Here is a 27,402-nt window from a genome sequence, read left to right as displayed (position 1 = left end):
TCATCCAATTCTCACAAGAAGTCAGCAACAGGGGAAATTTTAAGGTTTGATCTCAGAGTTGAAGGTGTATCACAACTGAAGTGTTTTTGGGGCAGTTTGAACTGTTGCTGGCAGAGATGGGACGTCATCTGAGGAGGCAGAGGAGTCATTGACTCATTTGACCCAAACTAATTGACCTGGATGGGGTAAAATACTATGATTTTAATATTTGTATATTTAATAGCTTGCTGCCAAATGCAGTGGTCTGAGTTGTCTGATCTGTTTATTTGGATATGAAAAATCAGAAAAATCTTTCTTGGTTCGCAAATTCGGCCATTGAAATTATGCACTCAGTGTGAATAACAACATTAAGAATGGGTGATTCCAAAAAAAAAACCCCAAAATGAAGACCTAAGCACACCTGACAATAACAATTAAGTGAGGTGTCTGCATTCAGAAAGTCTTTGCAGTTGGTTTGCCAACACTAGTTATGCAGATTATAGAGACAGATTCTGAATTTCATTAGAAGTTATGAGTATTTGCTCATAATGTTGGCATCAATAACATGTATTATGTTTTTGGGAAGCACAGCAGGGTCACTGGGATGGTTAATGCTGGGCAGCAACAATGCTCAAGTAACTTTAAAGTTAAAAATGATACATTTGGATTGCAATCACTCACCACGCCTGGTCTTGGATAAGGAACCCTGCCTTCATAAGCACCCCATTGGTAGTCAGGACCTTCTTTATGTGCAAAAGGTCCGTTGAAAACTTCTCTGATATCAGTCATGCGGTAAACACACACAGCAAAGCCCTGGAATACATTACTGTAAAGAAGAGAATGTAAAATGTACAGTGTTGGAATATAACATATCCAAAAATCATGTTACTGAGTCGTACAGATGTTGAGTGCACATTATTTTTAAAGCTGAGCTCTATGCGTGTTTACCTGATGGTACTAAAAATTGCATAGACATCTGGGTTCCTTTCATCCTTGGTCCTCATCAGGAAAACATCCTCTGTTTTATCAAAAGACAGTGTCAGTGTGTGCGTGGGAGTATAAATATGTGCAGATATGATACACTGTAACCAAGTGCAGGATCATATGAAAATTCTTATGTGTGCGTGTGTGCTTGAATGTGTCTCACCAAGTTGGTTGAAGTGAGTATCGATTCCATGAGGTCCTGGTACAGAACAGACAAGTCTGGCTTTGATAAAGGTGCTCCACTTATTGACCAGCACTCTTTGACCGCCGACATCATTCTGGCTCAAGATACAGAAAATCAATCTATAAAGCACAGCTGCGTATTTATTTCCAAACACAAATCATTCATTGTTTTGGCTCTTTACACCACCTCACTGGATGTGAAGTGAAAGATGATGAAAGTGCTGAGTTTCAGCTTCAGCGTCGAATAAGGATTTTCAAGCAAGAGATCTACTCATAGTTCTTCAGTTTATGTGTATGTGTGAATGCGTATAATGGTGATCAGCTTTGGTAAAAAGCTTTTTTGCAAAAATCAGTATAGGAGTGTGGATGACATTTGTCTTGGAAAGAATTGGAGGCCTGACAAGGAAATACTACTTATATGAGGAAGAAAAAAATAAAGATGGAAAAAGGTGAACACAAGGAGAAAGAAAGTTAGATGGTGAAAGTTTAAGTGGGTTTTTGCCTGAGTGGTTTATCCAAACTTTACGGACACAGTCTATCAAAATCAATGGAAACCCCAGCAGCTGTGTGCGTGTTTTTGTGCTTGTGTGTATTTGTGTGTAATCTTTTATGCATGCCTGTATTTGCGTGTGCTGTTACAGTACAGACATGGGTTTATAAGGCAAATCATTGCGTGAAAGAATGTTACGGAGCGTGTAGGGCAGATGGAGATCATTGTTGGGAAATCTGACAGCTGTGTGCATTTTGGAAGGAGAAACATTTCATATACTTCTAAATTTCACGATCAACCTTGGGGAAAGTAAATATTTGATCGCCCCAAAAGAAATTTGTCTTTTCCACAAGGTAGTTTATGACTGACATAATAGGAGGATAAACCCATAAAACCATTACCTTCTGTCCTGGAAAATTAATTCTGCAGACATCTGTATGTGGCCATACACTCAGATAGTCCCTTGAGTCAAACTTTTTGCTGTACAGTATCTAGGTCAGTGTTTCTGTAGCTTATCAATGACTCGAAATATGAGACCTTTCGTGACTCATCTGGTGCTCCTTTGCAATCTCATCTTCAAGTGAAATATCCCTACAGATGTCCCATTCCGGGGACAGGATATTTGAATGGCCTCGAGGAAGTGCATGTCTAGCTCACCTGAACATCTGGCTTCTCTCATCCACAGCTATCAACAAACCATCTTTCAGTGTTTCAGCATATGTAAGTATCAGTTTTTGTGGATCTCCTGAGTTAATGAAACTTTGTTTCTCTGTCTTTCTGTGGCATTATGATGCGACATGCATGATGCTATATGTATTTTATCAATGCTCAATCCTCTAATAATGCAGTTTCTTGTGTAGTTGTAGATATCTTAAAATATCAGCAACAAAGCACTTTATATTTTAAGGTAAAGGCCGTACAATAATAACCAATAGAAAACCCCAACATTTAAATGTCCCCGCTATGAGCAAGCACTTGATGACAGTGGGAAGGAAAAACTCCCTGTTAGCAGGAAGAAGCCTCCAGCAAAGCCAGGCTGAAGGTGTGGCGGCCATCTGCCACAACCGGTTAAGGGTGAGGGGAGGAAGATAGGGCAAAAACCCACCGTGGAAGAGAGACAGAGATTAATAATAAACACACACATAGTGAAAAGCCTGGGTCTGTGCACAACGAGCTCTATTGAGGTGGCTTTTACAACTTAAATTCTAAACCTTAAAGGAAAGATTTACATCAAATATAAAAAGCATTATGGAGCATCTTACCGCACACACTCGTCCAACTCGTGTGTGTATGGCCCCCTCTGTTTCTCCAGCCTCAGTGGCCTTCTCAGTGAAGAAGAAATACACCTTATCATTGTCTCTGTCATCATTATCCGGGATGAGGTGGGCTGCAATGAACTTGGGATCTGCAAGGTTGAAGATAGAAAAGAGTCGCATGTGGGAGTATGAGTAAATCACTTTGATCTTTATTTCAGCATCTTTATAGTAAAATTTTGCATATTTCTAACAGACTTGCTGTTGTTTGTTTGTACTTCTTGTTGACTTAACATTGTCTTGTATTGTAGAAACGCTCGGGAAAGAGTGAAACATTACCATGAAGGAGTTTCTGGTCAGTCTCTGTCCTCATTGTGGAGCGACCACCCATACTTCTGAATATCACAGAGTCTCTTCCCAGGAAATCTGCTGTCAGTCCTGTATACAGCTCCCCACCTACAGAGAGACAGGAAATGTTTAAAAGAAGGGGGAAAAAGATGATGAGAAGAGGAGAGTTTACAGAAAATGGTTGCAAGAATGTAAAAAGAGGGTAATTAGTAAATAAAAAAGGAAAGGCAGCCAAAAATAATGGGTGAGTTTGAGGTTTAGTTAAATGAAGAACATAGATGCAGGACAGGAAAGAAGAAAATGAACAAACCCAACACAGAACACACAGGGAGTGTAATTTGAAACTTAAGCATCCTCCATTGAGACCATCAGTAGTGGACCAACTTTAACTTTCAGCCACTCTGAAAATTCTTGCAAATGGAGATAAATAACAAAATCCCTCTTCCAGCACATTTTTCACAATATATTTTGGGAAATCCTCAGCTGTTGGAGGTTATCGGTCACAAGACAAGACAGCGACCCCAAATGCCTATAAAACAACCCACTGCAACTATCACATAATGAAGAATTATAAGAGTGAGTTTTTCATAGTGAAGCTGGGTTGTTTTCAAAAACACAACTGTTTTTAATTTTTCCCAGCTGGTGTAGAAACTCAATCTGGTGACAGACTGTTCTCATGTGACCTTGTGGAAAGTGAAAATTAATTCTTCTTATTTTATTTGGCCATGATAATGGTATTAGAAATGCACAGATACTTTTTTACCGTACAGCGAGACACCCATGCAGTCAAACCTATGTGGTAAGACATAATGAAACGTGCAAATATAAACGCACGGACAACATAATGCTTGCTGACAGGTCGTGGGGAATTGAGGTTTGCGCATGTTGGGAAAAGATCCTAAAACTGAGGAGGAGAGATCATTGAGTTGGTAACTGATGAAGAGGATTTTCATCAGGTTTTTATTGTTTCATTCTCAGCGTCTCTGTTTCTCTTTATCTTTCTCATCCAGGGCTGCAGAGTGTCGGTCGAAGCTCTGTATGTGTATTTGTTGTTTCTTTCTTTCAGTATTTGGTTATGGCTTTAGGGATACAAAAGAAGAAGCTTTAAGGCGAAGAAGAAAACATGCATAACAAAACCTTGTGGTTTTGACCACTAATGATCACTGAGGCCAGCAGACAAACTGAAAGTCAAATTCAGTCCCGTAACAAGAGTCTGAATTCAGTCTGTCATCAAACACATCCTTGCTGACCCAGAGTGGAGCTGGAGATTTGCTGACTGCATTTTTTAGATTTTACCATTCAAATTGATGATGAATCCTAAACCTTTAACAAATTATGAGCCTCTACCAGCATGTACAGTATGCTTTCGTCTCTATCTGTTACTATTTCTGTGACAAATGCTTTTGTGTCTCTTTTTCTGTATGCATGTGACCGCTGCAGTATCACTGCAGATGTCCAAACTACTATTTGGCTCTAATTTGCGGTCTTCCTGCCAATTACAGTGCACTGAGGGATGAATTCTGATGCTGAAAGCGTCCAGCTGTGGAGCCAGAAAGGGATGTATACGTGCACACACACACTATATATATTTCCACCCTTAGTGGATCCTGGGATTGTGTGTCATTGGCATAAATCAGCGTTATTTCACAAGCCCCAGTAAATACCTCGTGACATTTAGAGAGAAACACCCAGAACTTTTCAACCTTGTCCGGGGGGTGGGGGGTTAAATAGTCAGATGCGGCAAATGAATTAACAGCTGTGCCACAGAGGCTTATGAAATTGATATTTTGTTGTGCAACCCCTTTGACGGAAAATGATGACGGCTAGAACACCCCCTACTGGGTCTTTAACCTACTCTCTCTTTTTTGGCATGTTTACCTTTACTCTGACAGCAGAGAGGCAGACAGTAAACAGGAAAAGGAAAAGGGGAATTGACACGTGCCAGAGCAGTCTGTGTTTTAAATGTTTGGAATATGTCAGCGTTATTGCTGTACGACAAAACATCTAATGAATCTTAAACGGGTGCCCTCGCCATATGGCTTCATAAACCACTCAGGAAGCTGTTTAGAAATGTAGGCCAAACAATACGGGACATACCACTGAAGGTGCTGGCGAAGGGGAAGCTGGGGTCATGTGGAACTCTTCCTCTTCCATTTTCCACATTTAGAGGGTCCATTGTGAACACGTGCTGGGGAAGGAAGACACTCAGTTAGTGTTTAATTCCTTAAGTATAGCTGATATAATGTATCAGTGTTTATTTTTTCTGATTCTGAGGAAAAGCTCAGCAGGTATGTCTCCATAGCAGAGCAAATTGGATCTTGTATAAAGGGTTAATTTTTTAATAACTGAAAGGCCATTGTTCTTCCCCTCTGTTCCATTGTCGACACAAATAAAAGAGACCATGGGCTGGTTTTAGTTTCATCGGGTGTTACATTTATTTGTCCTTTCAGCGAACCCGGCGACTGTCTGAGACTGACGGCGCTGTCTGAGATAAGAGGAAATGCAGGATCAGAGCAGTTGCCAGGGTTCAGAGAAATTTCCCACCCTGTTCCCAGTGCAGATTATTCCGAAGAGCTGTGGATTTCGAAGAGCCAGGAGGGTAATAAGTGTGTGTGTGTGTGTGTGGGGGGGAGTCCGTAAAACACTTATTAAATCGACTTAAAATACAAACTTTGTCAACAATAAAAAAAAAAAGTGCTTCAATCCTGAGATCATAAAACTCAGTCAACACATACTCTGCAGGGAAAAAACAAGCAAAAATATGCAGCCAGATTCATGACATGAAAATATAAACAGTTTTTTGAGTCTGTGGCCAGATGATAGACTGAACAGTACACCATGTTCATTCAAACCTTTCCTATTTCATTTATTTTCATAACAGCAGCATATCTTGCTGCACAGCAACTGCTGTTTTCAGCACCACCAACAATAGTCTGAAACAAGGCGACAAGAGTCTGCAGCCACATCAGCTCCTTCACTCACTCCAAAAACAGTCTGTGCTGGAAAAATGTAGGAAGTATGAATGTGACATCACTCTATATTGCATGTTGGGACAATGGCTGAACTTTGTGATGAAATCAATTTGTTATCTGACCCACTACAGATTTACTGCTTACCTTTGTTTTGTGTGGCTAAAAAGTCTGTTAATTCAGTCAAAATCAAAGCCTGTCTCCAAATAGGCAGAAGCAAGGCATCGTGTGTGCACCGTGACAACACCCCAAGGTATCTGATGGAGCACATTTGATGCAAATGACCTGGGGTTTGATGGGATTTTGGGGGTTTCATGACATGCTGAAAATGAGCCACACTTACATAGCTGTCACTTACCTTTCTGTGCTTTTGTCAAAATTAAAGCTAAACACAGGTAAAGTGATTTTTTCCCCCAACCTGGCAGTATAATTTGAGTATGCTGAATAGAAATGGATGGAGACATGATTTTACAGGTTCGTCCTTCAGTGCGTCCAGGTGAAGAATATATTTTAGGTTTTATAATCCAGTTCTTGCCTGCCAAGTTAACATAAATTCACATTCCCTGCTGACGTCCACTTTACGTGAAACTGCACTTAAATTCTACTTTTCTTACTCTGGCAGAGCGGAGTAAGGAAGCAATTAAAAAAGCCTCACACAGAAGGCTTCTTTGTCCTTTACCCTTTTGTAAAGTTCACCTGACAAATACTGGCCATACTGTATCTTTGGATTGTGTGATGTGTCCACTTAAAAAAGGGTCATTGTGGACAAAAGGCCTTGTGTTTTTCTGTCTTTGAATTTCCACTTCAGTGACACCAGTGTACCAGTCTGTGTTTGCCAGAGACGCCTGCATGTGATCAATTCCAAATGCAGTCAACTTCCAGGGAAAAAAAGGGGAATAGAAGGTGACAAGAGCAGCAGTAGGACCTCTGGTTTAATGCAAGTGCATGTTGCTGATTTAAGTGTCCTTACAGTGAACTTTGTCCGTCTCAGTCTTTGTTCCTGTAATAAACAATGGAGCATTGTTACAAGGTGGGTGAGGCTTTGACTGAGCAGAGATCACAGGGAAGATGATGACATTGAAGTAGGCTTGATAAAAATACTGTAAGAAACACAGTGGACAGCAAATACGCCCACACACAGTGTGTCACCCGGGCAGTAATAAGTGCCAAATATCACGGACACGTCAAATTTCTTCACACTTCAAATTTAATGCACAAACTTTTTCATTTAATCTACATGTAGATTTTTGGTTTGAATGACTTTTAAAGGTGTTGAAGGGCAGGCATATGCACAGAATTCACACTTCATCAGTTTTTTAGATTACGAGGAGAAGTTAAAAGTAATCTGATTCATGTCTTGCCCTGTATGAGAATAGAACTCTTTAATTCTTCCAGTACTACACAAGTGGGATTTATGAGGGCTTCATTTGTCATTTTGACCTGATTTTATCCACACCGTGACGATTTTTATTCAAAAACTTTCATATGTCAATAACTTTATAGCAAAAGAGCAGAACCTTTTGTGTAAATGTATTGTTTAATTAGTTCATTATGTCATACAGTAAACCCTTTCCTCCACCACTTTGACTCTTTCTGTGTTGCATTTTTTCTCATTTCCAGCTGCTTTCTGCTCTTCGTCTCCTCTCATGCATGCACAGGTCGTTTAGCTCATTCATTAGTCATCCTTATCCTTTCGGCACCTCTTCACTCACATGTGTGCACGTATGTGTGTGTGTGTTTGAGTGTGCATGTGTGTTTTGCATTTCTATATGCAGTCTTTCCGCTGTGCACTTGTGCAGCAAATACGAGTCGGTGCGGCTTTCGGGGTGTTTGCATGTGTGCGTGTGCGTCTGTGTTATCTCATTGTGATCCAAAGGAATGGCGCAGCTGCCTGTTCAGCTGATTAGACTGTCAGAGTCACTTTGCCCATACTTTGCCAAAACAAATACACAGAAGTGTCGTGATACAGGGAGAGAGAAACATCCAGGCCACTTTACACACAGCTGTGCCAAGCAAAACACATCGGACCCCCGCTACAAGACCAGCAAGACAAGTGACTACTGACACAGGCACACACTTCCATTTGTGTAATTTAACATGCGGAAAACTTCATTTATTTAGTTTATTCATTAACCTCCATCCAGCGGATTATTTAACCTTTAAATTAAAACTAATACTGAAAACAATGTTCACCCTTAATCAGCGGACTAAAAGAGAGACTACAGATTCAATGTTAAAGACTGACCCACCTTCTTATAAATGAGGTGCTGGGATTCACAAGACAGTGAACACAACTTTGCTATTAGCAGTATATCCAGGTGTTTTCTGTTCCAGCTGTTTTGTTGGTTTGACCACTTAGGGGGCTAATATTTTGTGAGTAATGTTAGCAGTAATATGGATATGTGCGTTTTCATTGCTGACAGCAACTACAGTAAACCAGAATTCAATGAATGACAAAGTTGCATTCATAAATATAGGGCCCGACTTGTCTAGTAAAAACAACTCTATTGCTCTTATTGTTGGGAATGTGAAACCAACTACTGGTTACAACCAAGGGGCAACGTCTGAAGCTGAAAAATGATGTGTTGAAATAAGCGCAGTTCCTCTACTTGCCATTTGAGGCTGGCTCCAAAATCCCCATAAACTCACATGTTAAAATGTCCAACTTTCAGCATTAAAAGGAATCGTTACAGCCTGGCTTAAACAAAAGGTCTGTACTACTGGATTTGGTCATTTCTTCATATAGTATAGATCTCTGTATCTTCCAGTGCATACACAGGTCGCTTAGCTCCTTCTGTTCTGTGGCTTCAGTGGTTATGAGAGTTTCTGCCTTTGTAATGACTCTGAAATGGGTGACATTTTTCTGTGATGCAATCATTGACAAGTGTCTCAATTAGCATCTCACAGGCTTCACCACTACTTAAAGTGATTAAACTGGACCTGTTCACGGTGTTTGTGTGCTGTTGAAACCTTTTGGAGGATTTTAATTTTGATTCAACTTCTAGGTTGGTGACTGCATCTACACTGTTACTTATCATTTAACTTTTACAAGACATTTCAGACTGAACGCCTTCAACCTCCCATATTTTTACAATCCTTTCTTTGTCAGGTTGACGACACAAATGGGTGTGTTTTCTCCACCAGTTAAATGAATGGATAGTGTCTCTTTGGGATTTTTCATTCTGATCCTAATCCTAGGAATAAAATAATAGGCTGCATGCAAAAATAACAGACAGGAACAAAATTTTGACTTTCAGTTTGAATTAGATCATCTGTCCCATTAAGATAAACAAAGGGAAAAAAAATTCCCATTTTGTCCTTGATTGTTATAAATGTTTTGAAGAAGTGACGCCACATTAAAACATAAAATCATCTGTCCTGGACATTGAATCATCAAGTTTATTTGACTTGTCCGGGGTTTATTATTTAACATCAGATAAAATTTTGCGACACGGAGCTGTATAAAACACTTAACGTCTAAAAGTGTTTGGTCTCGCTTCAAACATCTTGGACAACTAGCAGACCTCATGTGACACCATGTTGTACTTGGCTATGTCCCCTCTGTCCAGTCAAATAATGACTGGGCTTCTCTCTCACCATTCAACTCTCCCTCTGGGGGAAGTAAGCATGGGAATCACACTCTCCCATTTCATCTTTTGTTGCCTTTCATTCCTCTTCTGTTTTCGAATTTATCTTTTCTGGTTTTATTTGCTTTTGAAAATTACTGAATATTCGTCAGCCAAAGAGAAACAGTCTGAGAATGGAGGGAGATTAGAAGACAAGCGGGGAAGATAAAGCAGAAAAAAATAAAGACACAAGGATAGAGGGAACGAGAGCTATTGCCTACAATTATAGCAATTATTACAGTTAAAGTTGATGTAAACTACCAATTAAAATGAGACAAATGGGGCAAATTGAGCAGAAAAATCACAGGCAGTAAATTTAGCTTTCACTTAAAGAGCTCTAGTGAAGAGTCTGATCCAAAGGCAACACACATGAGAAGACTAGAACAGGTGATTTACAAGGAATCAATTTTTCATCATGCTTTCAAGCTTTTTAGTTCACTTGCAGTGCTGTTACGCTGACAGGCATTTACTATTTTTCCCAACGGACATGAAAAATAACTCTTTTTAGGCCATGATGGTGAGCGGAAATGATTTAGCAAATTCCTTACTAAGCAAGTTTATTTTTTTAAGCTCCACAAAACACAAATCTTAAGTAAAAGTCAGCTTTAACTGAAAAATGGAGCTTCAGGATCAATGAAGCTTGCTTTAACTCCCTGTATCTGCACATATACATTGAACTTTTTTATGTTTGAATGTTTGCTTGTGTTTCTGTCTCCCTGTCCACATATTTATGTTTTAGCTGGTGTTATTTGTTTTGATGGCTTCTATGTGTGCGTATAAGTGTGTGCCCCTGTCTATGTGTGTGTGTGGTCTTGTATCTTTATGTCGTCACTGTAACATGTTGGTTTATTTTCACATCTATGACGCTGCCCAGGCAAGCTGTGTCACTCACCGGGGGGGACTTCAGTTTATGTTAGTCTTTAAGTGTGGGGGAGTAAGGGAGAGAGAGAAGGGGGAGACAAAGACACGCATACCTAAGACAAAAATTAGAGGTTCATTTAATGGGGATTATGATGCTCTTAACTGATGATAATTCACTAAATCATGGGTCATTTTTCTGAAGCAAGGAACGCGACACACGAGTTCTTCTTGAATGGCCCGATGAAACTTAATCTCATTGCACATGAGCATAAAAAATGCTTTTAGTGGTTTTTAAATGTTGTCTAAGACACGCCTGACCTCCAAGAAATATGAACATTACTGACACGGCCAATCATGAGGTTACACTGGTGGGATCGTTGACCAGAATGTTTCCAAATCCAATTCTTTGTTTTCATCTTTGAATAAAAGTATGAAATACAGTTGGGCTTGGCTAACACCAAAAGGCAATAACAGCATGTCCAATACTAATAGATTTAGTCAAAACACTGTCTGACAGTGCATTTTATTCCACTGAGAGCCAGCTGTTGTAAAATGAATCAAATATTTTCTCACAACATGTTGAAATTTTTGCGTAAAACATTGTTGACAGTCAGGCAACAAAGTGGCACCAAGAAAAAGAGAAGGGGGAGAGAATGGGGTGCCACTGGAGCGATAGAAAGAGTATGTATGTGCCCCCTAACTGAGATGAAACACCTATGAGGTCAAAGGTCATCCCACCCAGAGTCCAGGAACTGAGAGCCTGCCGCCTCAGTTCCTGGGAGAGGTCAAGCACTCAAATGGGTGTGTTTTCTCCACCAGTTTACAATTGGTTATATAAATGGACAGGCTCTCTTTGGTGCTGTCCATTCAGCCGGACTCGTTGACTACCTGACAGGAAACACTTGTAGTCTGAGTGGTGGTTTTAGACAGACACGCAAGCTGGAGAGCAGCTGGCGTCATGATATATTTTAGGAGAGAAGAAGTGATTTGTTTTTTGACATCCATACGACTGTTGCAGGCTGTTCCGCTCATTAAATACACACCTGGGCAGACACACATACGTGTGCAAACACAACTATCCTATCACAAAGTGCATCCCGTGGGGCAAATAAAACAGAAGGAGCAATGATTGCAAAGACAGGTGCACCACCTTCATCATCTTAAACTGGATAGCAACAGATGATTCAATGCACTTTAACAAAAAAAATGACACCTACAGTCCCTGTAGTTTCGTAACTGGCTATCTGAATCATTCCTGCAGGAAAAAAACCCCATAACCGCTTACTAAGAAGTGCTGAGTTCAAGTGTGTTGCTTAGTTGCACTGGGGGCAGAAACTCCTGCACTTCCCAGGAGGCTGCAGTTTAAAACATGTGGCCTACATTTCTGCTCTGCTCCCAAATGCATCGCAACCCTTAACAAGGATTCTGCTGAACTGTTTCTATCTCCAGTGTTTGTTTCCCCAGTTTTGAGCCACGCAGACCACAGTATATTGTCTCTGAGCTAAATTATTTAACATGAACAGAGAAATATGTATTCCATTTTCCATGATGTGCCATAAAACCCAGAGTTCAAAAACCACACTCGGGATGACAGATCAGGGGGGAGGAAGAAAATGACACCGCTAAGGAGAACACACGCTGTGTCGAGCACCTAAATCCATAACAGAAAAAGAAAAATGCACTTCCTGTGCTTTATATGCACACACAAGCCACACACACAAATCAACACACATTCTACAAGGTTGGCACTCTCCCATCCCACTGTCTCATTTCCCTAACAGAGCGCTTTGCCAACATCCACCTCCCCCCTTCCCTAAAGACTGACCCTCTCCTGCTGGGCCCTACAGGGCAGCACACTGGGCAAGGATCTGTTCAAGTGCCGTTAAAGAGAGTCTGTCTTAATAGCTCCATTCATACATTCTTGTCCTTTAAGTGGCTCCAAGTCTGAGAGTCTGCAGAGGTTTCCACTCAGCTGAGCATCTGAGAGTCAGCCTGTGCATTTGAAAAGATGTATAGAGGGTTTAATGCTGCGGCTGAGTGGCCTGCAGAAAAACTCATGGTAGAGCTGCCTGTAGAGAATTAACATTGAACCTCAGGGATCTGTGCACAGACCCCAGTCAGTCTGAACTGTGTTTTTCTGAAAAGCCACATTGGCACCAACCCCATTTGCTCCATTAGACTGATTTCCTCCACAGCTTTGAGGCCACCCAGTCGTTCCTTGTATCATCTCATACATATACACTATTTCCTTTGTATGGTGCCATGCTTTTCTACTGAGAAGTAGTAAGACCACCTACCTTTCATTATCATGTCAACTGTAAATTTTTGATTAACTGGCCTTTAGTCAGTGTTCATTTACTTAGTATTGACAAATTAATTTCAAATGAACATTTTAAGAGTCACTGGACAATATGTTTGATGACCAATGGAAAAGTGTGCAGAAAGTAACACCCATCTTTTTGAACTCTCTTACTATTTGGCTTGGTGGTTTGATTGTATATTAAAATTCAGGCCAATTGTATCTTTATATGTCCGACTTAAGCCTTGATTATACTTTCTGCACTTGTGAGTCTGCTGGGGTCTTCTTGGGCCCAAATGATATAAATTTTATCATCACACGGTGCGCAAAATGGTCGGTGGACCTCCACATGCCTGCCAATTTTAGTGTGGCCACAGACTCGTCCACTGAGGCTTTACATTTCATTGCAACAGCTACGTATGCACCCCAGGCAGAGGAATTTTAGTGGACGTCAAAGAAAACGTAAAAAGTAGAGCTGAAATGTAGGTCAGTGTAATGAAATATATTGATCCATGCCCGCTGCATGTGCATATAAACAAATTAGCGATCAGTAAAGTGTTTTTGTATGTGTATTTTAAAAAGAGACAGAAGCAATAAAAGTTCTCAGCGTAACCTGCCAGATGTTCTTATAGAGTGCGTTACAGCATTCAGTGCTGTGATTGGTCAGTTATGTGGAGGTGAGAAGTCAGGCTCTTATTAAATTGTCATGTGAAATATATATTCAGAGTTTCTAAAGTTGCAGCTCGAACTGCTAATAACACACAGTGCATAATAAGCATTTATAATTTACAGTTCCCAAAAATGCAGAGTGAGTGCAGTTCACACTAAAATAGGAGTTTCCCATAACCGTGACAGCTGCACACCACAGAGCTTTCATCAGCAACCCCAACTGATATATGTGTTTGCATGTCTGTGTTTTGAGTGGTTTGTGGCTGTATTTAGGTAACTGATTGTCAGTGCATGTTTTTCTATTTTCTGAATGAATTGAATGATGGATGCAGTCAGATAATCAGCTGCCCAATACAATCTGCAGATGTCCAGAGTTCTATAAGAAGCAGTAGCAGCCCACAGCCACCACCATCACCACCACCCGCAGCCCATCTTAAACCCTTCTTACCTCTCCTCTGTGCCCGACATAGATGAAGGCACACATGGGCTGGAAGGCACCAGTGCCACAAGCCAGGAGGTGCGTACGATTGTAGGGCTGCAGCAGGCGAACAAAGTTGGCACACTCTGTCTGCAAAGCACACAAACACACAGTCAGGTTAAAAATCTGTATTTCAAATATGTTAACAAACTGCAGACAAGCTGAGGGTACCAAAGAGAAACCAACAAGCTTATTGATACCAAATGTTGTCCTGAGCCCTGAGAAAGATGAAATGGGATAGCCTCCATCCAGGAGTGGTATCTGTGATTTTTGGATGTCCGCCAAAGCGATGATAAAGAAGGAAATTCATCATATTCAGGTCAAAGGAACTCATGAAACCCAAGAAAATCCTGGGAGCCCGTGTTAAAATGTGGTAGATAATTCTGGTGGTTTGGTATAAAACGTTTGTGGTTATGTAGAGGATAAGATGAAGAGTTCAGCAATAAATCTAAATTCAACTTTTGACAACAGCAACAAGAAAGAGAAGAGAAAAAAATATAGAATCAGGAAGAGATCAAATCGGAAAGGAAGACTAGAAGCTGCTCCTGCTTTATCAGGCAGTCTGTAACAGAAGGAAATTCAGAAGAAATTCAAGTTAAAGGTCCTAAAAACAGAGATTGGTGACACATGACAGGAACAATAGAAGTAGTGACTAAGGAAATGAGTATTAAGACCTTTTTATGATACACAGAGCTGCAGAGGAAGCAGAGGGCATGACTACTTCCTTTCCTTTGTGTAACAAAGCAGCAGACAACACGGGTGTCAGCCTGAGGAAAGAAAGGATCGGGCAGCGATCACTCGCAGGTCAAATTCATCTGCACAATCAGTGCCTAGAGTGTGTGTGTGTGTCTGTGTCTGCATAAGCGTGCTTGACTGAGAGTTAGATACTAGAGTGTTGGTGAAGGTTTTTGTGTGTTGTGTGTCTATCTGCGTGTGCCATCTTGATCTCCACATGTGTGCATTTGCTAGTCTTTGTGTTTTTACAAGTGCATGTGTCGAGTAAATCTGCCATGCTGTGCATTTGGCCCCTGTCCCTCTCGATGCTGCGTTTGGACCTGAAACCGCCTCTGATCGTTTCCCCGAGTGCTTCGTTGCAGACCTGATGTAAACCATGTCACTGCACTAAGAGAAACAGTTTACATCATTATATTACTCTCCTCCACTGGATAATTTCTGTGTTTCAAACAAAACCAGGCAAGTGAAAAACAGAAAACGCATTTATATTTAAAATGTTTTCAGCAAATCTAAATGTACTACTGGTTTTTCGATGTACAAGCGTCTAGATTTCAAACATTCTGTTTCTAGTGAGGATGATGGGATATCATTGAGCCAGTTTGGCATAGCTTTTAAAGGTTTTCGGACACCGCGTCCCCTCAGTTATTTATCCTAAATTAGTGTTGTTTTACTTGCTTATAATTTATCTCCAGCTTGTTGGAATCGTCTTCTAAAGGGACAAAATTAAGACGTAAATTTAATTTTGTGGTTGTAAGAAGACAAACAGCACAGTCCACGTAGCCTATTGGAAATGAGTAGAAACCTTCCCCTCCTGCGTTTCTGTGCTTGTACTCGGGCAGTCATCTGAAGAACTGTGTGGCCCTGAGAAAAGAGCGAATTGAAATGTTGAAAAGAGGAAATATGTCTCTCCCACTCTGGGACGTTTGGTTTCACAGTTCTGTGTGGGCTTACTGGGATTAAGTGGCAATAAAGGGAGTGGTGTTTAACAGAAAATGAAGATGTTTGATTACTAAATCTGGTTTTGTCTCACTGGGAGATCTCGGGGAGTAGTCGTAACAACGGCCAGGGCTGAAATTTACCACATAAAAAGTCATGGTTAGGGCAAGATGGTGAAAACAAAAGCATGTAATGTGCTTGTATTAACCTTTAATTATCAAGAGAAGGTTGCCGCCCTCCAAAATGTGTTCTCAGCAACAGTGCTTCCACACTTAAAGATCTGAAATTACCCACAGAAACCACATTTGCGTAACCTGGTATTTGGAAAGAAGAATGTACAGCATTTTAGACAGTGACCTTTTAATCTTTTGCTCTGAGGCAAAAGTATCATTAACATAAGCAAATAAGATCCCTGCCAAATCTCTGGCAGATCTTTGCAATTTGCAGCACTAAACCCCTTTTCCCACTGAATATGGTTATTAATTTGGATCATACAGGAGTAAAGCAGTTTACTTCCATTAATAGTACAAGATTTCAAAGTGACAGTGAAACATTTGCAGGGTGCTACTGGAAAGAGAAACCTTTTTGTTTTTTTCTTAGTTTTATTTGACATCTACCTTCCTACTTGTAGTGTGCACAATATACTATATTTAACATATTTTGCTATATTTAACATATTTTTCAGTCAATTTGAAGTAAAAAAAACAGAAGTTGAAGAAACAAAGAAAGGTGAATGGAGACCAACTATGTTTAAACTAACTAAAAGATAGAATTGCAATCAGAAATGTATCTCCTGGGCTTATTGTGGCATGTACTTTGCTATTATGTTTAATCCTGGAAGGTCAGTTCTGCACTGTGTGGTCGTCCAGGGTTATTTTTTTGCCAATAATACCTCATTTTGGAAGAGGGGATCACATTTGAGGAGGACTGCTTGGAAGTTTGAGGCACCAGTGAGATGCTGATTGGAGAAATTTAATTTTGCGGTCACTGGTCCATTAATTACCCGTGTCCTTGGAACACAAAGCTACAGCTAACATGGAGCAAACCACAGAGAAAGCTCCAGCAGCAGCCAAATATGTTTGAGGATGACTGACCCGGGTAGGGAGAGGCAGGTTTGGACATGGAGAGCAGTTTCCAGTATAAACAGCCAATGTTCAACAGAAAGAAATCTGTTATTCTGTAATACTAACAGGAAGTGAGGACCAACACATTTGTACACACGCACACGCACGCACACACATGCACACAAATATGCGCATGTATAACACTACAGTGAACAGAACCTCCTACATAAATACAGACACACACAAACACTGTGCAGGCAGTTCAAAGCTGGACAGCTGAATGGTGTGTTCAAGTCTTTGGTCTCAGTTGCTGTTTGATCCTCAAAGAAACGACTTTTCTCGATTGAGCAATGAAAGCACTCAGTCAAGACACGAAACTCCTGTGTGGAGACCTTTGTGGCTTCTTGGAGAACTTAAAAGTCATTCTGAACAGTTACAGACATTTGGTGCATCTTATTGAGATTTATATTAACACAAACAATGAAACGCAATCGAGAGGAGCTTTTGCAGAAGCTCCAATCTGGAGGCCAAAGGCTTTGATGTTATCATAGCTTGGGAGTCTGAGCGCATTATTTATCAAACGTTTATTTATTTTTTAAAACCCAGAATTCTTTATGCTTGGGATCTTGACATAATCAGGTCTTTCTACAAGAAATGTTGGAATACTGACACTATCAGGGCTGCCATTAAAGAAAAAAAGCAGAGCAGTGAGTGCACAATTGATTTTTGGAGCCTACATAAAGAATTCATGCTTCAAATATGCACGCTCAGATGTCAACTTTGCAATCCTAACACCTGTGTTCTTGATCTCAGTGATTTAATCCCTGGAAAGCTTTGTTTGTGCACCATAGGAACAACACTGTGACAATTCCTGGCAGCGATGAATTGATTTGATCATCAACCCAGCGGCAAGTGGAGGAAAATTTAAAACAAGACACTACATGTTTAGCAGAAGCTGCTGTCCGCCTCCCTTCCCTTCTGCCTGGTATTTATTTGTGTGAGCTGTGATTAATGGTGGTGAAGGCCATGAGGTTGTGATTCTGGGAGGAAACACTATCAGTAACAACATGTTTTAGGTGTAGGCACGTGTCAGTAGAACAGTATGGAGACAGACTTTCATTAAGGAGATAAGATAAACACATTTATTTATTTCCACCGAGTTTCAGTGTCATGATGTCAGGATGTGGATGCTGAAGATATTCATTGTACTGCAATGTGCTGAGAAGGAAAACTGCATTTCATTGCTTTTTTTACTTTGTGTAACAAGGATTATTCCAAAGATTAAAATACATTCTCTATAAATTATGAACTGTATTTTTAACCTGATTTTCCTCAGTGTGATTGGACCTTTCTCCCTAAATCACCAAACAGCCACACACTAAAGTCCAAAGACCTTTCACCTTTCAACCTTTATCGCTTTCTGACAATAACCGTATAAGTTGTAACACATGCGCCTATGTGTGTGTGTGTGTGTGTTCAGTGTGTATGTCTTTTGCTTTGTAGATTATATAGGACACCGCAGTAATCCATCTCATTTGACACCAAAAAAAGCCCAGAAACACACAGTAAAGGAGATATGTGAAGGAATGCATAAAGGTGGCGGTGCAGTTTAACAAAAACTGTCAAATATCTCAATTTATTTCCCGTGTAGGGAAACACACAATCAATACGGCTCCTTTGGTACCAGTAAGGTAAAGTTTCACACAGCTGGTTTTCAGACCTGTGTAATAATGGATCGTGACATCACTTCTCCACTAAAGAGAGTACAGTAGCGCACACACATCCAGCACCGTATGAGCGGCCTGTAGAGGAAACACCTAATAAAGGTGATATAAGACACCCATGACACACCTGCCACTTCAAACACAGAGACTACACATACTTACAGACACACACATAATATCTAACCACTTCCAGATGGAGGGGCTGTCAAACTCCTTGCCATAAGCACAAAAGGGTACAAAAATTGCTGTGCTTTTATAACTCTTACACTATGTGTTCATTTTGGCGTATGTTTGTGTGTTTGTGTGTGTCTGAGTGTGTGTGTTAACCAACAGTACCATTTGCTTCTCCAACTGGAACCAAATGCAACGATGTCTCATTAAATCAACCACACTCTAATAAACTTGCCTCCTTCCTTCCTCCAGTCCTTTCTTTCCTACTTCCTTACATCCTTCCTTCCAAAAAAGCACTGAGTTGATCTAAAGTTGCTTAGAACTTATGACATGATGCCATTTGGATAATAAGCTTTCTTGCTTGAAATAATCTTTTCTTTATTTCAATCAAATTCAGTTTGATATATTATTGTTAATTTCCTCTGTCATCATTTTTCTTTTGTATTTAAAGATAATTGTTAGCAGCTCATGTGTCCTGCTGCCAGTCAGATTTTTAAATCCAATAAACTTTGCCAGGATCAGCTCTGAAACCAGTTTATGACTTCTATCATCGTAACTTATGACTTCCTTCCTTTTAATTTGAAAAAGGAGTTAATCGCTCTCTAAAAAAATCAAATGTTTAGTTGAGCAGAAACACGGAGAGACAGACCACTGTTCACACTCACAGTCACAATGTGAACAATCTAAAATCACCAGCTAATCTAACCCTTTGAACTGCATGTCTGTGGACTGTGGAGATCCCATTTTTCTATGTTAAAATTTATTGACTCTTCTTATTAAAGATGTGTTACATTCAGTCACATATTTCATGTTTATATTTATGCAATAATGCTTTAGTTTAGGATCATTTTCAAAATAAATATATTTCATAATGGACATTTTCCTAATATTAATAACATACTGATATGTTTTCATTTTTAAACCCAATGTTAAACCCGAGTGCTACATTTCCTTGACTGTAGGTAGTTGACTATAGGTTTAAACACATATATGTGGATGAGAAATGTCCTTCCAGCTTTAGGCTTCTGTGTCAGCACCCAGATAGTAAATCACTATGTTTTTCCCTCCTCCTTCTCCTCCTACCTCTCTATATTCCTACTTCCCTGGCATCCTTCACTGAAGTCTTTATTAAGAGCTCTAATGAACAACAAAAATCTTTTCCCTCAACTTCCCTCTGATGTAGACTTCAATACAGAGAAACTTGTTTGGTTCCTAACTCATTAAAATGCTTACTTTTAATAGTTTACTTTCTTTTAAGGCAAAATATGACTTGCCTTAAGGCAGGAAACTGCAGTGTCAGCACAACACAACATGGCACCAAACTGTCAAGCTATCCCATTTACTGCACACTTAGTAGCCCTAGAGGAACGCTCTGCTCCTCCCTTCATAACACACCATTTGAGGACTGCTGTTAATGAAAAGCATTGTAAATATTTTGCATCCTAGTTTTCAAACCTAATAAAATCTTGTTTTAAACTAAACAAAATGTAAACCCAACTGAACTCTGAATGCAGGATTTGGATCGTGAGCCTTCAGAATCATTTGGAGCCTAAAGTCAAACTTGGGAAGCTGGAGAGAGCCATCCCTCTGTCATAGTGGAGGCAGTTTATTGAATAAAGAGCTTCTGAGCACCATGAGCCAACTCAGGCACATTTATGGAGAGGTTCTGATGAGATTTTTGGCAGCAATGCACAGTCAGAGTCCAAGTTTCTGGAAACAAGGATAAGACTCTAAAGGTGGACATCAAAACTTTATAGGGAATAACCAGCAGCTTGGAAGACGTGCACAGGTCAGGTAATCCCTGAAGAATGGAAACGTGAGAGGAATTAAAGGGAAGGTGAGGCAGGACTGGGTATGAAAGTGTCAAGACCATGAATGCTCTAAACTCTAGCTCTTTGGGTATGTTTGAACCACGCTGATGGACGTAGCCAAACTGACAACACCCATTTAAAGCCAGCCAGGCAACAGAGACGCCCCCAAGTGTCCATTTGAAGAACAAAAGTGGAAACAAAGGAGACAGAAAAAACACTGGATGTAGTCGTGCCTTTTGAAGCGCTCATTTTGACAAAAAATAAGTTTGCCATTAAATCACCATATTGCAATGAAAATTAAAATAGCCATGTTAAAACAAGCAGATATTAACAATGTTAAAAAGCTACCTGTGGGTCCTTCCCTGTCTGAATGCAGTCTTCTCTGTTGCCAGGTAATGGAGGCCAGAAGATCTATGAGAAAACGGGGACACAGAAAAATTAGTTTGATGATTAATGACCTCATAACTATCAAATACTGTAATGCAAAGAACCGCCTTACTCAGCCATACTGCCAAATGTCATTTTTTCTTGGAGTGACTTTGGTGGGATAGAACAGAAATATCAGTCATTGAGTCGTTAAATGCAAATTATCTTCCTCAAAAATTCAACTTTTGTAGCAGTTAGAAGCAAATTGAGGAGAACAGCTCATCCACAAATGATGAAACAAGGCTTTCCAGTGGGCAGCCAAAGATGTTAGGCGTTAACTTTTGGCTTGTAAAGCTGAAACCCTGTGTGTGACAAGGCAAAAATGTACTTTCCACTCCAACACCAGAAGCCAGAGCCACACACTGAATCATAACTATCACAAGAAATAAATTAAAAACATCAAAAACTGAGCTATATAAAGTTTTTCTTTCAAGCCACGCAGATGATTTGGTTTGAATTTTCCCCAAGTTTTTGATATGACAGTGAAAGAAGGTCCTTTTGAGGCCCCTCACAGTAAAACAAACGCATTTATAATGATCAACAGCAATGTCTTCTTAGTGACGATGCAAGGCCAAAGGCTTGTGGAAAGAAATGCTTCTGATGAATGATGTAATGCTCTGTGTGTCATTGTCCCTCTCCTCTACTTCCACAGCGCTGAACAATCTTTAGACCACAATGTAAGTCTTTTGGTTGAAATTTTCCATTCGCTTGGTCCGAAGAGCAAATCTTGCATGTACTCTACATAGGCTACACTAACATACTACACAGATGTCTGAAAGATTTCAAGACTTTCTTTTTCTGTGCCAAGACAGGAAATTAGATTTCTGGCTATAGATAAGCAGGGAGAAAAGTGTTCAGCCACCTTAAGAGTATCATTTCAACACCATCTGGAGCTATAATAAAACACAAGTTCTCACAGCATAGATTAGGAAACTCCCAGAGTCTTCCTCTCAGTCTGCAAATTGGATAATCCAATGAGGTGAATCTCAGAGAAGCATGAGGTAAAATTTGGACTTTAAACAATGGGGCTAGTTTTCACACTGCCACTGAAGAGAAAAGCCCAAGTCGGTTTGAGCTGAGCTTCAGTGGGGTGTGTAAAGTCATAGTGTTTGTATACTACCACGAGTTTCTCTGAGACAATAAGTCTTTGTCTGATCTAACAGGAAACTGCCTTAGCGGGATGTTAGCAACCGGAGGGGAAAACAAATGGTCCCGACTTGCTTCACCATGTCTGATTGCGCTCAGCGCGTGGATGAACAGCATGTGCACATGCACTGAGTGCCACTGCGAAAGTCACTGTTATCAAAGAGCATTATGTTGATGGATGTTTATCATAATGAAAAACTAAATTGATGCACATTGTTTAGCACTGGGATCCATAAAGAAAGCTTTTTGGTCTCCTAGATGAAGGTTTAGCGCTTTGTAAACTAGCCGTCTATCCCAACTACCTCCTGGAGCTGTTCCGAAATAGTGTGCTTCATTTAGTTTAAACAAATCCAGCCAGTGTGTACACTGCAGCTGAACGTAGATGGAAACTGTTTAGTTGAGCAGAAACATGAATTCTCACCACAGCCGTGTGAGTGGTGACACGCTTCATCCAATTCTTTTCCAGCTTCCTAATCAAAAATGTGTTGGAGACAAATCTTAGTATGAAATGGACACTATTGCTGATTCATTTGTCATTTACAACTCCACAAGCTGGCTTGCAATGGTAGAAATCAACTGGAAACAATGTATTCTGTGGATCAGGCTAAAGTTTGGCTTGATTATGGTCTGTTTCAACATTTTTTAATATATACACAGTCAAGAGGGTCTTAAAGTGCTCCTTAATTTTGAGACCATAAATGCCAGATGTATGCATTTTATTGTTTTATTCATCAAACACAACACGTTTTATGTGCTGTATGTAGCTTTTTTTTGCATTTATGCACAAAATAATCTGACATCTCTGCATAGCAACACAGAGCCAAGGCAAGATGTAAATGGAAACTTGATTTAAATACTAAAAGAAAACATTACGAGTCCTTTAAAACCTGCTCAGTATTTAAATCGTCTCTCTAAGAAGATTTAAATACTGATTTAAATGTCAACACAACCACCACTTTTATCAACACATCACGTTTTACGCTGTGCTCTTTTCGGGCCAAAGAGATCACTCTTACGCTAAATAAGCTGGGTTAGATGCCATCTCCACAATCTCCAAGGAAACACACAATATACACTGTAGTGTGTAACCAAAAACTCTGCAAAGTAAACCAGTTGTCTAAACTTGCTGAAAAACAATGTTTTTGACAGTCAGCCACATTTTCAAGCCAGAAAAGCAAGAGTGAAGATTTCATATACATTTTTCAAAGACGGGATATCAAATACCAATCAAACGTGTTTATCTTTTCGCATGGAGCAAGTGGAATATTTATTCGATCACGTGAAACATTTAGATGTACTAAATCATTATTTGTTTTAGTTTTCCCTTGGTAATTATAATTATGGAAATTTTTCCACTTTCCTGATGTGATTCAGACTGTAGTGGAGCCAGTTCTGGGCTGACACATGCAACATGGACCGAGTTAATGCCATCTGATTTTTATTCGACTAAAGCCTTGAGTTTAGAATTAAATCACCCCGCATTACTGCACTGCTGGTCAGATTTATAGAGGGCATCAAACTGGGATTATATAACAAATATATACTGTAGACTTTTATGGGCAAAGATTAAGTTGAAAAGCTACAATATGCAGTACTATGAAAAAGTCTTCCTTGTAATTTCTTTAGGTAGTCTTCATGAATAGTTTTAAAGCTCTTCTTTGGATGTTTCTGCTTTTTGTTCTGTTCTTTGTCAAGATGATCCCACGCTGCTTCAACACTGTTGAGGTCCGGGCTCTGGGGAGGCCCTTAACTGGTAGTGTTCCACTGTGTGTTTTTCTATCCAGGTATGCTTTTACTGCATTGGCAATGTGTTTCCCAATGGTTTTGCATGGTGGATCAAACTCTGATGCCACTTTTCTGTTTTCATATTTCCATCAATTTTGATAAGATCTCCAAAATCACTGAAATGGAGCCCCAAACCATGCCAGAGCCTTCACAATGTTTTACAGATGGTTATAGACACTTACTGTTGTACCTCTTTCCTGACCTCCGACTGAGGATGACTTGAACGAAAACGTTCAAATTTGGATTCATCGCTCTATAAGACCTGCTGGCACTGATTTTCACTCTGCCTGTTGTGTAGTTTGGCATACCTCAGCCTTTTCTCCCAGTTTCCCTTCCTTAAGAATGACTTCTTGACAGCCACCCTTCCACTGAGACCATGTCTGATGAGGCTTAAGTAAACAGTAGATGGACCACCAGATGGGCCAGACATAGCTCCCATATTCTGTTTCAGGTCCTTGGAGGTATTTTTTTCCCTTTTTGTTAAGGGCGTGACTTTCATACCGTTCATCTGCTGTAGATCTTTTTTGGGCCTGCAACTTCTTCTTTGGTCCTCCACTTGTCCAGGATTCTTTAGATTTAAGAAAATACTGTACACTGTGCTGAAAGACGGCAAGTTTCAGCTAATAGCTCTCTTTGAATCTCGTTGTTGGAGCAGTTGACTGAGTTCTTCTCACATTTTAGTAAAATTTGTAAGATCACTATTCAGACCAAACTTTTAATTGTAACTTTTGGATTTTTTCACCATATTTGGGAAGATCTTTGCACACTCGTGCATGCTGAGGGAAACATTTGGCAGGTTAAATGAGAAAGGGGTGCATATTAAACTGACTAGCTAAACTAAGAAGGATGTGATTTTACAGCATGATGTAAAATCATGTTGTAAAAAGGGATAAGCTGCGGGACATGCTGTGCTTCTGGAGTTAGGCATACTTTCTCTTAGCGATGCTCCCTCATGTGAGGACAAACTAAAGTTGAAGTTAAACAAAATTTCTTTCTTCGAGTGCTGGTTTATGGATGATTTGGCAGATGTCTTTAATCTTGTAAAAATTTCTTTTACTGAACTCACAATGGCCGGCTCCTTTAGAAACATGGTTGTTAAACCTCACACCGCTCACAGCGCACTTTGTCGGCAAACACCGTGTGTGATCACAAGCCAAGACAGAGAGCTGTGAGAGAATGCGAGAGAGGGATGGAAAATTAAGAGGTAGATACGGTGAGCGACATCTGGCTTCCTGCGTACTTAAATTCCCCATTCACCCATTCACTTCATGTCATCAGTCTCTCTGACCCATGTACACGCACCGCTGTTCTTAGCTAAGTGCTGTAGCACACCGGGGACTTTGGTTTGAAAGGGTTGTTTTTGTTCACTATGTACTAGAAACCAGTTTAATGGAACACAGAGTAAACTGGACATCCTAGTGGAAATTTAAATATTGATGCAAATTTGCAGTACATTCTTGCTCCAAAGTAACACAGTTAGATGAAATTATATCCTGTTTGAACCTAAACTCACACATTTCCCTGATGACAAATTCTTCTAATAAAAACTGTCTGAAACCTTATAGGATGCAGCTGAAAGGTATAATAACTCTGTAAGTTCACAAATCGCAGCAAAACCCCATATGGATTTACTGTTCCAGAGCATAAATACTAATAAAATCTAGATTACACTCTAGTATGAAATGCATTTATTTTTTTTCAATAATTTTTAACATATTCAGTCTTTTTGACTTAAACTAATCAGTGATTGTTCTCAACTTAATCTAGACTGTGAATTAGATACTTTCTTTTAATATAAAAAAAGATAAATTTTCAATTTTAATTATGATAAAGGCAATAGAACATCTCTTCTTTTTGTTTTGGTCAGACTCTCAGTCTGTGATAAATCTGCAGTGAGGTTCCTGGTTTATAATTTACCTTTCAATTCTCTTTGCTGTTACAGTGTTTAACAAACCTTAATGACAAACCGGTGTTGAAATTAAAAGCAAAGCAGACAGAAATAGGATGTTTGATTTATGGGTAGCTGCATTATTACAGGTGTTCCTTTACTGGGAAGGGTAGAAATGAAGTGTAGTTTAGAGGATACCTGTTTATAACACAAGAAGTGCAAAAGGTAATGTAAAAGTAAAGAAAACAGCGAAAACCCCAATAATCATATGACTCCCTATAAGCACTTTAGCAACAGTGGGAAGAAAGAACTCCCTTTTAACAGGAAGAAAACTCCAGTGGAATCAGGCTCACTGAGTTGAGGGTGATGGGAGGAAGACTTTTCAGTTTGATGCAATACCAGTAATATTAAATGAAATGTCTGTTGCCATATTTGTAGCTGATTTGTAACAGAACACTTAAACAGATGTTGTACAAGGAAGGAATTCTGATAAAATGTTAAATCCTCCATCTGTCTCTTCAAGTCATAAATCATCTTTCTACAGGGTGAAACCACTTGAAGCACAGTGTCCACAACCTAAATCAAAATAAAATGACAAATGTAGACTGTGCAGTAAAAAAAACTTTTACTGTGCATCAATCATCGAAGCAGAGCTCTGCATACTCAGAAAAAATATATAAAACACATCATTTTTACCTCTTTCGATTCACTGCTAACAGGTCCCAGCGTGAGAGAGTACAGGACGTCTTTCCCGCCCAGGAATAAACGGTCACGGTATTCATCCAGGAAGACGGCGGTAACAGAGAGGTGGCCATGGTGACCGCTGAAGATGGATGACCTGTTGGTGGACAGCAGGTCTGCAAAGAGAGCAAGGCATTAGTGACAGCAGAAAACATGGAGGAGTGCAGACTGAAAAACAGAATAAAGGCCGTAATATTTTTGGGTGTGCTATTGTCACGGCCCTGCTATTGTGCATTCTGAAAAAATGCACTTTTTGCATTATATTTGCTGTATTTTGTATGGGATTCAAAACTTTAGTGTCAATTCATTTCACTAAAATCAAATTACTTCACTGAAGTAGTTCTTGTAGTTAAAACACAGCACTAAAACAATAAGAGGAAATGTTAAATATTAACATGATGCAGTGCTGCAGAAATTCATGATACTAAAAGTAAAAGTACCATGGTAACGAATATGGAGCGATTTGGCAGCAGCTTCAAAGAGGTTCTTGCAATAACTCTGCAGGCTAGGTGCAGACTGAGGTGAACTCGAGTTCAGCTAGACGCAGGGTGTCTTCTCTTCACACACACATACACTGCATATTGATGCACGTATACACCACAAAAACCAAACACAAAACCCAACTGCCTGGAAGTCTCTGACAACTTTGACATCTTCTACTCTCTCACCCAAACACGTCTTATTTTTTCCCACTTTTTCTTTGTTTCTGTTCATCTTTATCGCCCGCCACCTTACTTTCTTTCTGTCTAGGTATGAAAATGAGGAGAGAAATGTGTGTGTGTGTGTGTGTGTGTGTGTGTGTGTGTGTGTGTGTGTGTGTGTGTGTGTGTGTGTGT

General features: G+C 39.9%; 1 protein-coding gene across 2 annotated transcripts in view; it reads right to left on the bottom strand.

The window, feature by feature from the left end:
• The window catches only part of sema3bl (sema domain, immunoglobulin domain (Ig), short basic domain, secreted, (semaphorin) 3bl), a 56,095-nt gene that overhangs the window by 10,216 nt on the left and 18,477 nt on the right, over positions 1-27,402 (bottom strand). For both annotated transcript variants that reach the window (XM_005730686.1, XM_005730687.1), the window contains exons 2-10: positions 26,522-26,682; positions 20,929-20,991; positions 14,110-14,229; positions 5,335-5,425; positions 3,229-3,345; positions 2,899-3,041; positions 1,127-1,241; positions 928-997; positions 661-805 (exon numbers count right to left, since the gene is read on the bottom strand). In XM_005730686.1, coding sequence (XP_005730743.1) covers positions 661-805; positions 928-997; positions 1,127-1,241; positions 2,899-3,041; positions 3,229-3,345; positions 5,335-5,425; positions 14,110-14,229; positions 20,929-20,991; positions 26,522-26,682 — 1,025 coding nt within the window. The remainder of the gene's footprint in view (positions 1-660; positions 806-927; positions 998-1,126; positions 1,242-2,898; positions 3,042-3,228; positions 3,346-5,334; positions 5,426-14,109; positions 14,230-20,928; positions 20,992-26,521; positions 26,683-27,402) is intronic.

The sequence above is a fragment of the Pundamilia nyererei genome, unplaced genomic scaffold, assembly GCF_000239375.1.
Source record: "Pundamilia nyererei isolate P.nyererei 1_Seehausen unplaced genomic scaffold, PunNye1.0 scaffold00039, whole genome shotgun sequence".
NCBI lineage: Eukaryota > Metazoa > Chordata > Actinopteri > Cichliformes > Cichlidae > Pundamilia > Pundamilia nyererei.
Note: the sequence above shows the minus strand (reverse complement) of the source record. Positions and strands in the feature narration are given on the sequence as shown.